Genomic DNA, 12,727 nt, shown 5'->3' on the forward strand with positions numbered 1-12,727 from the left:
ATCTGAAGAGGAATGATTACACACCTGACAAGATTATATTTCCTCAGGATGATTCCCCTGAATTGACAATTCAGCCTGGAAGCTGCACCAAAGAATCAGATTCAGCTAATTCTATTCGTTTGATGCTCTAATGATGTGACCAAATCAGTGGCCTCATCCAAACTTCATGGAATGTCACGAAGTTGTCACTTATCTTTCCTCCACCATAATTAAAAGAAAGATGCATCAAAACAAGGATTACTGTGTTATAAGTGGAATTTGGCTGGTCCATTATCTAAGGACCTAACAACTTGTGATAACCATCTACAGAGAACAGCTTGGCAGCTGATCGTTTTAGAGGTTGAATAATGATGAGTATTTATGGTATGCTTTTAAAAGGGGCTTTTTAGCAGAAGGTTTATTTTTGATTTTGTTTCGGTTTAGTGGAGGATTTTCTCTCTGTAGTCCTGTGGTGTGCAATATGCCTTCAACCAAAAGGATTTTGGTAGTTGATGTTTTAAGGTAAAGCATTTGCCTCTTTGGCAGCTGTCTTACTGTCAGTCGGTAAAAGATAGGAGAAAGCACCTACCTCTCTGATGCCAGAGTATTCTGTGAGCGTTTTTGGAACGGTTCCACTAACGTTTTCTGACCAGATGTCTTCTACTCTGGCTTTTTGAAGAAGACAGAGCCAAATGAGGGGTGTGTATGTGATGCCAGTAGGTTGAGGTTGAAGGTAGGAACTTAATCTGTTCCAATAGAGAGAGAGTCTCCTGAATCAGGATTCAGCTTTGTAGCTGTAAAGCTGTTATTTTTTGTGGAATAGAGCCCTAATTGTGCATAATGAGATTTCTTGTTTTATACATTTCAGTTTTATCACGTCACCATGAAATAGTAACAAACAAAGCCATGATAGACTGGTATAATCATATTTAATAGAAGAAATAGTATGTACTGGTCCAAATAAGTTGCCTTGTGAGAACACAAGTTGGAAGTGCTTTTTGTTGTACGTAGTGACTGCTTCAGAAGTTATGCCTTCCAAAGATCTCATAAAACCAGTGTATCAAACTGAATGTACACATAACTTTTAAATGTATTTAAAATTGTGTAGAAAACATCTTTAATGTTATGTTATTTGTGGTACTTATTTAAGAGAGACTAGGGTTGGAATAGCGTTATGTAAAGTACGGGAGATTGCAATGCACCTTCATGCCAATAAAATGTAATTTAACTGTCCCAAATATTGTTGAGCATTCAGCAAGAAAAAACTGTTGTCCAACTGAAGTTTCATGCTGCGATTTTTTTGTTACATAGGTACTAATTTGTAATTTTTAATTAAAAGGGCAGTATATAGCTCTATAAATTTTTTTATTCAGTAGTGTATCTTATAGATACAGACTTAAGGCACGAACACAATAGCTGTTTAAATGGTGTTTTATGTTTGACGGGGAAAGGTAAAATGTTATAAGGATATAATACTGTATACATTTTGTATATCATTAAATCTTTAAAGAATCTAAAATAAATTTATTCTTGTTTACAGACTTCTGCTGTCTGTCTTAGTCTGAAAGGCTTTTTGGGTGAATTTGAATAGCTCTTTATGCAGAAAAGTAGAATTTGCTGTGCTGGACCAAAGCAGTTGTCCACGTTTGGAGTATCTCAACTTTGGTAACACCAGGAACTAGGGGAAAAAATGTGAGAACACCTGTAGTGGACAAACTTATGTAATAGGATTAATGAGTAAATGAGACAAAATATTTTAAAGCTCTTTATAGTGTTTGTTTAAAATTTGTAGTTCCTTGTTCGATTCCTGCCAGCATCCCCTTCTGTTGTTGTCAGTGATAGACATCTATTCAAGATAGTAATTATAACTTTTTAATTCTGTATTTTTGTCAAGTAAAAGCAATAGTCAATGTATTAGTGAGGCTAGCTCTTAAAATTGGGAAGGATTCCTAGGGGAGCCTCAAGTGTTATAAACCAAATTTAGTATATAAAAAAGGATAACCGTTTTGGGAAAAATACACATGAAAGTTAGGAAACATTGTTTCCTGACAATATTTAACAATGCACAGTTCACTTATACAACCATGATGACTGTCTTCAGTAGTTTTGCTTGTGACTAATTCCTTAAAAAAATAAACAGATGTGACGTTTGCGGTGGGTGTTTGTGACAGGGGGAAATGTTTCCTTTGGTCAGTGTTGTAGTGCCTAGGACCTGAAGCCTTTCAAAGACAGAAAGGGTCAAATAGGGCTGAGGAACACATAGATAACTCAGTGTGGTTATCAGTGGTTAACTTTACATATTTCTATACATCTTCCTGTCATGAGTAATAGCTTACTCCTGGAGACTTACAGCTAGAATTATATGAGAGGCCTATATGTAAACTGAGGAGAAGACAATTGCAACTTTCACAATCTCTTTCAGACGGACAGAAAACAATCATAGATGTAAGTATTCTTCAAGGAAGGCATTGGAAAGATGTGGTGGCAAGTAAGAGTTGGTTTGAAGAAGTATCCTGACCCTTAGGGGGTCATAAATACCTTATCCTATTGACGTTGCACTTTTCAAAACTAGGTTGTGGGAACAAGTGCATTTTGGCTGATAACATCGAATGCCACTCGTCTTTTAAAACCTTATCAATCTTGAAATGCATGCCCATTATTCTCTATGAATAGTTAAGAGTTGTGATCCGTCAGCATTTAAATTTCTTCAAGATTTCTGAGGAGGAAAAAAAGCGGTACTGAACATCAGAACCTGTTAACTGCCTAAAACCAAAATATTGGCATGCATCAATATCATTATTTTAATAGCTTTTAAGTACAAGAATACTAATTCAAACCTTCTCCAATAGTTTTTAGTAGCAATTGTAAATGCTTCAGTGACTTTCCTACTAAAAGGGCATTTAGCTTAACCTATTTAAATAATGTCTTTCATATAAGTGAATAGGTAAGCTACGTTCATTCCTTGCATAGCTTTGATTGCCTACCACCATCTTAAGGATATTTTTGTTAGAAGAAAAACTGATTGAATAACAGATTAAACTGAGTGTTAAGAGTGTTATGTACTTGCATAGTAGTGTTGGTTACTTAGGTAACTTCTGTTTTAAAATGCACTTAATTTCCTACAGCCATAGCATTTCTTTATACAAAAATTTCAAATATATGAATACACTAATTTCATTGCTTAATTAATCCAGCAAACTCAGCATTGTTGAGTGGTTTACTGCAGTATTTTAGGTGCTGAAACATTTCAGAGAAAAAACAATCCCAAATATGTTGTGGTGAAATACATGAAGGTGAGTCTACTGGGGAGCTGGTTTCCTAGCTACTGCCTGGTAGCCTTGTGATCAGGAAAAGGAGAGAGTTGGTTTTTAAGCCTGTGACAGTGATTTCCTACACTTTTGTTATTCGTGGTTGCATTTTGCTAAATGATATACCACTTAACATTACAAGAATTTGGAGATGAGAAAAGCCTACAGCTAAAAGCCTGGTAGTAACAATTCACGTTGCATGCGGCTAACAGTCAGTTGGAAAACGAAAATAAGTAACAATGATTTTGAAAAGACTTTCGATTACTTTATAGTTAATACTTTTTCTTGCAGGTAATCTCTTGTGCTGAAAGTAACAGGAAGTTAATTCTAAGCCCTGGAGCTTGCAGAAGGTAGCACAGATACGGATTTCTATATCGTGTAATGCTAAAAACAGTATAATCCAGGTCTTGTTTCGGATCCACAAAAAGTAGTACTAAGCATATTCTGTTGTCTTCTTGAATGATGCATATTACCATGGGAATAATAAAAATTAATACAAGTGTGAGCAAACACGAATAAAGTTGGGTTAGGCTGAGATGCTGAGTGCAGTGGCATCAGCAGATGCCCACCTTTTGCTAACTATTTTGGGCAAAGTGCTGGAAGGAGACCAAGGCAGCCCAGGCTCTTTCTGCCTCTGCCAGAACTGATGGAACAGAGGCCATCAGAGCTGCACTGTACCTGTGTCGGTTTTCTAAGTTTATTATGCTCCTGTTTGAAGGTAGAGCCACCATATTTTCCTGCTTTACCTGAAACTTATTTTTATTTTTCCTGAGGGAGTATGGTGAATCTGCAACTGCCTTTGGCTATCTGATGTCTGGTATGGGGCTTGGAGAGTCTGACTGTGTTCCCCAGTTTTCCATTCAGTTCTTGGGGAGCGGTACCCAACTTTTAGCAAGAGGACTCAGCAGGATGCACAGGAGTTTCTGATCTGTGTGCTGAATGAGCTCCATGAGGCCCTCAAGAAGGTAAGAGTGCAGCTGGGATGTTTTTGGGGCTGTAGCTGTTTCCTCCTTACATTTCGTGGTTTAGCACTTCATGCAATAATCACCTATTCTCCTCTCACAAACTACAAGATGTGGTTGCTAAAATTGTCATATCCTTCGTTTCATACCCACATGCACACAATAATTCATTAGCTACATCTAATGCTATGTCAAATTGCAGCCCCTCATCTTATGCTAATGTTGTCTGTAGCACCATCATACTCACCTCTTCCTCTCCTTGCCCTTCCATGCTTTAGTTCCTCCCCCTTTTCATCTGCCTAAAATCTGTCTGCTATGCCCCCATGTCTGCTCAGTTCCTCTGATAAACGACTTTGCTGGCAATTAAATCATTCATTCCTGCCCATATGTCCAGAATGTTACATTTTTGTTTAATTTCTCTCAGAAAAGTAATTTAGTTTACTGCAAACATCAAGTAAAGTGATAGAACTTTAGAGCCAAGTTCTGGGACCAGACTGAATACTAGCCTACGTGGGCAGCAGACAGCCAGTCTCTTGTAAAGCTCACCATTCTCTTTCACAGGAGTTAGTTTTAGCATTGCTTAAAAGAAGATATGGTAAACTGCAAGCAAAACCCTGTCACAGTGTGTCCTTTGTACCTGGCTTGGTGCTATGGAGGAAGTGAGCTGGAGGACAGAGATCTCGAAGCTGCTGCTAGTGTGAATTTTGTTGTAAAAGAGCTGGGAGGTTGGTTCCTACAACAAAGAGAATATCTGCTGGGGGGAAGGGGATTTTTGTAGGTAAGGTAGGGTAGGAAGGGTTTTTGTGGGTAAGGATAACATTGAATCTGAAGATTTAGAAAAACAAAAGCTGTGCAGCTAAGAATGAGTCAGACCTCTTCCTTCCAAGACAGACTTGTTTGATTTTATGTGCAAGTAGCTGCTGGGATGACAGGATAACTACTGTGAGTCACGTAAGCATGGGTGTGGGCCTGTCTGCCCAGGGCCTCTGAGTTAATCTGTAGCTGGAAGGAGGTGCTGATAATTGCACCAGATTTAAAGCTATTCAAATATTGGTTACATTTAGATTATGTCTTGATCAGTTATTTCTTTACAAATAAACCAGAGCTCTAAGTAGTTTCTTTAGTTAAAATTAAAAATTAAAAAATTAAAAAAAAATTAAAAAATAAAAATAAAACACAACAAACTATAAAACCACCAGAATTTTGCAGTGGGTCCACCAAGACCTAATGACCCCCTACTGCATTGCAAATGAGCGTGTCTCCCTCCCTTGCATTGCAGTAATGGACAGGGAACAGTTGAAGTCTTAGCAATATACAGCACAGAATAGTATAGATGCTATCAACACTATGTAAAACAGTGTTACTGCCTATAACCTCTTTTCAAAGAACTGCCCAGTATATGGCGGTCCTAGCGTGCTGTAGATCACACGTTCGTTCTCAGTGTCTTTTGCAGGTTTGATCGTCAAGCCACGTTAAACATTTGCTTCCATTCTAACCATTAAAAGTGTTGAAGGCACTTCTGAAACAGTTGGCTATCTACTTTTTTTTCTCTTGTATAGTCAAGCAAAAGAAGATGCATAACTGGTGCAAAAGAAAACAGAGGGCTTGGGCCTGCCAGTGAAACATCTCTTATCATGCAGTCATTTGAGGGACAACCGAGTCACGATGTTACATGTATTACATGTCTAGAATGCAAGACTTCCACTGATAAACCTGAGATCTTCACTGCCCTTTCCTTGCCCGTTCCTTCTGAGAGCACATGCTCTCTGCAGGTATGACCTCTAATATATTCCCAAACTGCTGGTTTCTGTTTGGTGGGGGAATAGGTGGCTAAAAATGATACGTGTTATTAAAAAGATGCAGGATTTAAGTTACTTTGGTTCCACGGGCCTTAATCTCTATTCTTTCAAAGGGGATCTGGTGCTAAGTGGGGTTTCTGAGGTGCTCTCTGGACTGTGGAGACTGATAAAATTATGGAAGCAATTCTCCTGAGTTGTCAGGGGATGAGGGAAATTTACCCCTTGGGGGGTGGGAAGGGAAGAGGGTTCTGCTTGTCACTGCTGCAGCTAAGGCACTGTATTTTTGTTCATCCCTTAACTAAATCATGTCTAAAGTGGATATACTACGCAAGGCTGCAATTCAGTATAAGAGCTGCTGCTTGGCATACTTTACTAGCCATCCGTGGCTGATACCAAATTTATTATCAAGAATTTCTTATTATCAACTGCTCATATATTAAAAATAAAATTTTAAAAATGCAAACTTCATATAACAGTTCGGAGAAGCTCAACCATCCCAGACTAATTTTTCTTTAATTTCCCATTTAGCATGTGCTTTTCTTGACATGCTGAAAAAGAACTTGTGGCTCCTAGTTACAGCCTTTGACTGTATAAATATGGCTAGGTAATGGCCAAGTTATGAAAGTTTAAAAGTATGGTGTAGTACTAAAAGTTACAAAGGAAAGAGGGATGAAGCCTAGAAAGAAAGAAGACTTGACAATGACAGTGCAGTCCAGAACATTTAGGACACAGTGACAACGATGCCGAGGCTTGACTTCTGTCTGCTCTTAGTACCTGTGTCCATTTCTAATAGACAGAAGGATCAAGAAGCAAGATCTTTGTTTTTCTTGCTAGACAGCACTTAAAGGCATTGTATGTTTTCTGTCAGTTGCCTGTAATACTCAATATTAACAGAGATCTGTTTCAAACCCAGGGTAGCCACTAGTCATTTTCCCTTCCCCTAGGACAGCCAGTTAAGCAACCACCACAATAAAAGAAAGAAGTTTAAAATAGTTCAAAATTTTATTTCAGGTTTGAATGGCAAGGCAACTACAAAAGGAAACTCTTAGCTGACATCTGCTATCCACTCAGCAATTTAGACCTCTCTCCAGAGTTACCCACTTTTCCACAAGAACCCAGAGTACAGCTTGTGTGCTCTAGTGGTGAGCTTTGCCTTTCCGACTTTTATTTGTAATGCCTTGCCTAATGCAGACAAAGCAAGCCTATGGTAGCTTGGACTTGATCAGAGCAACAGTCTTCTCTGTTCCAGGCACTTAAAAATTCTGTGGTTTTAAAAAGCACACAAATATATATACAAAAAAACAGCCAGCATCCCCCCACCCCTCCTGATCTATCCTTACTCTGTTCTGACTACGAGTGCATCTCTTGAGCTAAGTGTCTCCTGGACAAAGCCATCACTAACTGAACACAGTTTTCATCAGTAAGAAGGTGATACGTACGCACCCTAATGAAAAAAGGGCATTTGGTTTCCTGCCTCAAACAGTTCAGAACATGTGAGAGAGGATGGTCCCTCTTTGCTTGACTAACAATCTATGAGTAACATGTCTATATATACACATACATATATATAAAACTATATAGAGAGTTGATTTTAGAATTATAATTTAGCTTAACAAGTAATATTAAACCTATCATACATGGCTTCTGCTATTGTGCATTGCTGTCAATGGATGCAAGTTTTTCATACAAATTAATTTTCTCCAGCCAGGGGTACAATACAGTGACAGTATGTAACTGAACCAGAGAGAAGTAACCACTTCTCTCCCCTCTTCTCCCCTACCACATCCCAGTTTTAAAAAGCATGCATTCCTAGTCAATAACACCTGGCTGCAGCCCCCAGCCTTTTCAGCAGATACTGCAAGGATCCTGGCCATAAACAAGGACTAAGTGGGCTCTTCTTCCATTACTCTCTGCAAGTACGGCCTGTATCAGGGCTAATAGCTAAGTTTAATATTGCAGAATAGAGAGGCATAATCATCATCTATGAAGTGTCTGTTTGCTCTATTCTAAAGAATTTATTTGAATTAATATTCCTTTCTGTAGGCCAAAGGTGGCTAGAATCTTCTCGCTCTCTTTTTCCAAGTGCAAACAGAAAACGATTGCCAATTCTTAACTTTCTCTGTTAGGAGAAAGCGAGCCTTCTGTTCTAACAGACCATGTTGTTTGTTACAGAACCACTCTGGTTTTCTGGATGGTGGCCACTACACAGCATTCTGCAAGCACTCAGTCAAAGAAAACTGGTACAGCTTTGATGATTCACAGATTACCAAGATCCCAAATTCCTCAGTGCAGACTGACAGAGCTTATCTCCTATTCTACACCTGTCAGGCCTTTTCTGCACCCAAAGAAAGCAACAAGTCATGAAAAAGCAACAACAGTGAGTACATCTGCAATTAGAATTCACTGGCAGCATCAGCTAAATTCTGTTTCATCAATAAACCAGAGCATTCGAGTTACCTGATCTGCTTGTGGTATTGCAGGAAGTAATTTCTAGAGAGAGGGCTGGAGTTAGAACTTCCAAGCCTGTTATGGAATGCACATCCACGGTGTCTAATGTTTGTTTTTCATGACAAACTTCATAGATCCCTCGAAATATCAGAAATGCTGAGCATACAGATTTGCTTACCTGAAAATTCCTGTTTCTCTGTTGGTTATATATGTATGTAGACAGATAAAAACTCAGACTGTAAGATTCGATTTTTGAATGCCAACCCAATCAGGAAAGGAAAACTAACCCAAATCCAGACCACGGAAATGCACAAAATTCAGCTAAAACAATTTCTAAACTAAGTAGTTCTAGGCAAAACAGTATTCTTTTCATCTGAAGAGCCTTTAAACTGTGTGAATATGATTCAGGCGGTCGTTACGTAGAATCCTGACCGTTACAGAACTAGTTGAGAATGAAAACAAACTCAAATATACACTTAATAGGATATATTTTTAAATCATTTCTTCATTAAGGTCTTTAATGCATGTATACATGAAAAATTTATATTAAAAAATTAAAAAGGAAAAATCTTGTTTGTTTAGAATAACTCTGATGTGCACAAATATTGACCAAAGCTAACAAAAAAAAATACAGCTCTGCTTTTTTATTAAATAGTGTTGCAATTACTTAGAGCTGGCAAATAAAAGCAATCCTCTGAGTTTTAGAGTTTCTCACAAAAAGGACAACATTTTATTATATACATAGTTCTGATGTGCAAGTATGCAATCAATATGTACACTTACATTCCTAACTGTTTACATCGTTCTAGAGTATTCACAGTAGAATCAAGCTTAAGGTTAGAAATGTGAAAAGGCCATAATAGTGAAAGAAAAAGATAAAAATAAAGATATGCCTTGGGATTTTAAGACATTTTAAACTACTTGTTAATAGATTTCAGATGACTAAGCTAGAATTCAATTTTGGAGCAGACTAAAAATATAGTTGTTTGTTAAATAAATGGTAACGCAAGTATGCTTTTAAATGGTTTCACAGATGGCAGTTACCACAAGCATTATTAATCAGTCTGATTTAAGCAAGAGTACTGACCAGAAAGAGCTTGCTTGCAGAGAAGCTGCTGCAACCATCCCCGTAACTTTAAGTGACTACATTTGTCATAGTTTTGCATATTTATGCATCTTCCAATACCTACTTTGCTCTTATAAAAAGAAAACCAGTTTTCTTAACCCATGCTACTTTATGTGGCCATGTCCACTGCTCGCTGTTCATAAGAACTGTAAAAGAGAATATATGCAGCTGAGGATTTCACAGATGATGCTGAGATCTCAGACACTTCATGGTCATCAAACTTAAACCAGCGCTGTTTTGAGGCATTTTTGCAGTAGGCAGTATAGTGCCCTCCGTCCAACCCACCATAATGATTCTGTGAACATAAGAAGAAAAGAATCGATGACCTTGAAAGTTGCCACTTCTTACCTGGTTAAGGAAAATAACCTAGAATGTAAGATTTTTAACTAAACACTGCTCATTCTTTTTAGAACACAGCTTCATCTGCAACCAGGCAGGCAGCCTGGAAACCCAGATGAATCACAGAGACTGCCCCTACTCTTAGCATAAGTATCAGCTAGCTTTGAAACGTGACATGGTTACTTACTGATACTGAAAATAGATTGTATCTCTTCAAGTTATTCTTTGGACCGATAACATACTGTGAAAGGTCAAGAGTTTCCAATGGGAAATCTACAGAGGTCTGAAGTTTTTGCTTCCATCTTCCATCATAGGAAAATCTAGAGATGAAAAAGCATCATTTTAAGTTACGAGTCATTTGCATGCTATTTAAGAATATTAAGCCATGTTTGGTTTCTCTGTTTTTAACCCATACGTGATCTCAGCTAAAGACTGAACTGTTTCAAAAACAGCATGTGGCTCCGAATCTGTTAATGCTTGCACACATGCTTCTTAGCACTGATGAAAAGAGGCTGCTTGTAGAAGCGCTTTGTAAACTACAGCCTAGTAAAGCAGACATCAGGTGAAAATGAAATTCTTGCAACATTACAACTGGAAATACATCTGGAACTTTCTCTAATTAAAAATGGTTAGTTACTGCACTGGAACAATCAATCTGCATCAATGCCTGGTCACCCTAATTAATTTTCATATATCGTAATTTCACTTACCGTTTCAAGTGCACGAGAAGAACAGGTGGTAATTTCCAAATTTCTATTTTTTTCAAAGAATCCCTTCGAGTTTTGCAATGGCTACAGTAAAATCTATTATTGTCAGTGAGTTTTTCTTCTTTGGAGAACAATCTAAGGCATTCCTTAAAAGAAAACATAAATACGGATTGTGAACGGCAGGTGTTTAGGGTAGTGTACCAAAAATGTTTATTTCCTATTTGCTTGTTAACTTGCAACAGTTATCTACTTGCCATGTTTCACAAATATAGGGAAAACTGAGTTAAGTCCAAGTGTAGAAGTAAATTTTACTGTATATATTAGTTATCTGCAAGTCTTTCAAACTGTACCGACAATATATTCTTTTAAAAACACAACATTTATACTGTGGCATACAAAAACAAATACTAGACATGTCTTTTTCTGTCACTGTGGTTTCAATATTCCATCCTGCTTGTATTTTAAAACTGTTAAGAAGGGATCTAATTTTTTAAATTCTAGAAGAATTAAAAAAAAAATAGACTTGGGTCTGTTCATGTTTCAGGTTAGTGTAATTTAAGCTGGAACACTGATGTACCCCTTCAACAAGAGGCTGAACAAAGAAACAGAGAATGGCTGAGGTTGGAAGGGACTGCTGGAGGGCATCAGGTCCAAACCCCCACCTCATGCCAGTTGTCCAGGACAGTGTCCCTCCAAGGAGGGAGGGAGACTCCACAACCTCTCTGGACAGCCTGTTCCAGCAGAAGTAGCATCATAAAGGTCACAAAGAGAAATGTTTTTACTGTTTCAAAAACCGTTTTTCTCTAGTGCCACCTTACCTGCAGTGTACATTTACTAGTGGATGCAAGTGGTAATGACAAATACATGAAAGCCTCGAAGGTCCGGGACTTCTTGTGGCATGTGAGACACTGCACTGTAGATTTGAACTGGCCTTGGAAGAGTGCCACGATGATGGATTCGTTGAGCTGTTTGTGTTTCTGCCAGGCTAATTCTGCTGCTCTGAGGTCATCAAGATGATCATTGTTTTCTTCCTTGTATCTTTTCCGGTTGTCAGCCTGTATAACAGAAGTTTGAATACCTTAGCTGTACATTAACATATATATAAATAGGAAGTTTAATCTATAGGCAAGTATACTATTGAATATTAGCAAGTATATTTGAATGTGCCAGCATAGCCATCCATTTCCTAGCTGCTTAGTTGTCTTCCACCATTCCCTTCAGTACCTGATAGAGGTTGATTTTGTAACAGTAGAATTCTGAATACTTGAATACTGAATTCCAATACTTAAATACTTCTGAATACTTCTATACAAGGTTTCAGTAACACAAGCAGCACTACGTGTCCCCTGTAAACTAATTTAGATTATAAACAACTTCTACTTTGGGACTGATTTCTTGCAAAAGTCATGTGCTATACCAATAATAGTTCTGGAACTTGTCTAAAGTACCTACCCTGCCCCTGAAGACTCACACCAGTTTAATACGTCCCCCACCACCCACAAGTTGTCCACAGTGATGAAAAGTACAAGGGAATGACAGCATTTTCCCAAAAGTTATTACTACTTGAACAACTCTCCCCATTCTGAAAGAGAAGATACACATACAGCAACTGAGATTTGAGGTTTAAAAGCAGTAAGGTAAAGAGTACTTAAGAAAACCTGCTTCACCTCAGAGTTTCTTTCATGCTGTCACAATCTTGAGGTGGAAAAATGTGTACGGTTACAGCATAAAACTTGCTTCTCCTAGCAAGCTTCTCTTACTCTTAGCAGACTCTTGAGGAACAAAAAAAAGTCTGCAGACACCAATGGTTCAGTCTCCAGGCTGAAAACATTTAGCAGACATCCTCCAGATACAAGGCATACGTGTCAGTCCTTGTGGGAGCCTGAATTCATACAGGTGAATAGGCTGAGGTACCAGTACGTATCATTAAAAAAAATCATTAAAGAAAAGGCCGTCTCCACCTCAGCCCAGACAATTGAAAGTAAATTTCTACTTTCTCTTTGCCTAATTGTGTCTTTATTCCCTAAACCACAGAATCTTTGGGCGCAGACTCTCCAAC

General features: G+C 38.1%; 3 protein-coding genes across 16 annotated transcripts in view; 2 read left to right on the top strand and 1 right to left on the bottom strand.

Annotated features, from left to right (window-relative positions):
• TRPM7 (transient receptor potential cation channel subfamily M member 7) overlaps nucleotides 1–1,520 on the top strand; it is a 54,973-nt gene extending 53,453 nt beyond the window's left edge. For both annotated transcript variants that reach the window (XM_080607574.1, XM_080607575.1), the window contains exon 40: nucleotides 1–1,520. In XM_080607574.1, the coding sequence (XP_080463700.1) occupies nucleotides 1–131 (131 nt within the window). In that variant the 3' untranslated portion in view covers nucleotides 132–1,520.
• USP50 (ubiquitin specific peptidase 50) lies at nucleotides 461–9,148 on the top strand (the record flags this gene model as incomplete). The annotated part of the gene is given in 8 exon segments (XM_080607566.1): nucleotides 461–501; nucleotides 4,061–4,128; nucleotides 4,131–4,422; nucleotides 5,814–6,021; nucleotides 6,525–6,652; nucleotides 7,060–7,137; nucleotides 7,139–7,190; nucleotides 8,221–9,148. Coding segments are annotated over 8 exon segments (1,059 nt in total). The 3' UTR covers nucleotides 8,413–9,148.
• USP8 (ubiquitin specific peptidase 8) overlaps nucleotides 8,968–12,727 on the bottom strand; it is a 25,078-nt gene continuing 21,318 nt past the window's right edge. For all 13 annotated transcript variants that reach the window (XM_080607579.1, XM_080607581.1, XM_080607588.1 and 10 more), the window contains 4 exons: nucleotides 11,487–11,723; nucleotides 10,672–10,814; nucleotides 10,149–10,281; nucleotides 8,968–9,917 (listed from right to left, as the gene is read on the bottom strand). In XM_080607579.1, coding sequence (XP_080463705.1) covers nucleotides 9,732–9,917; nucleotides 10,149–10,281; nucleotides 10,672–10,814; nucleotides 11,487–11,723 — 699 coding nt within the window. In that variant the 3' untranslated portion in view covers nucleotides 8,968–9,731. The remainder of the gene's footprint in view (nucleotides 9,918–10,148; nucleotides 10,282–10,671; nucleotides 10,815–11,486; nucleotides 11,724–12,727) is intronic.

The sequence above is a fragment of the Anser brachyrhynchus genome, assembly GCF_964034855.1.
Source record: "Anser brachyrhynchus genome assembly, chromosome: 11".
NCBI lineage: Eukaryota > Metazoa > Chordata > Aves > Anseriformes > Anatidae > Anser > Anser brachyrhynchus.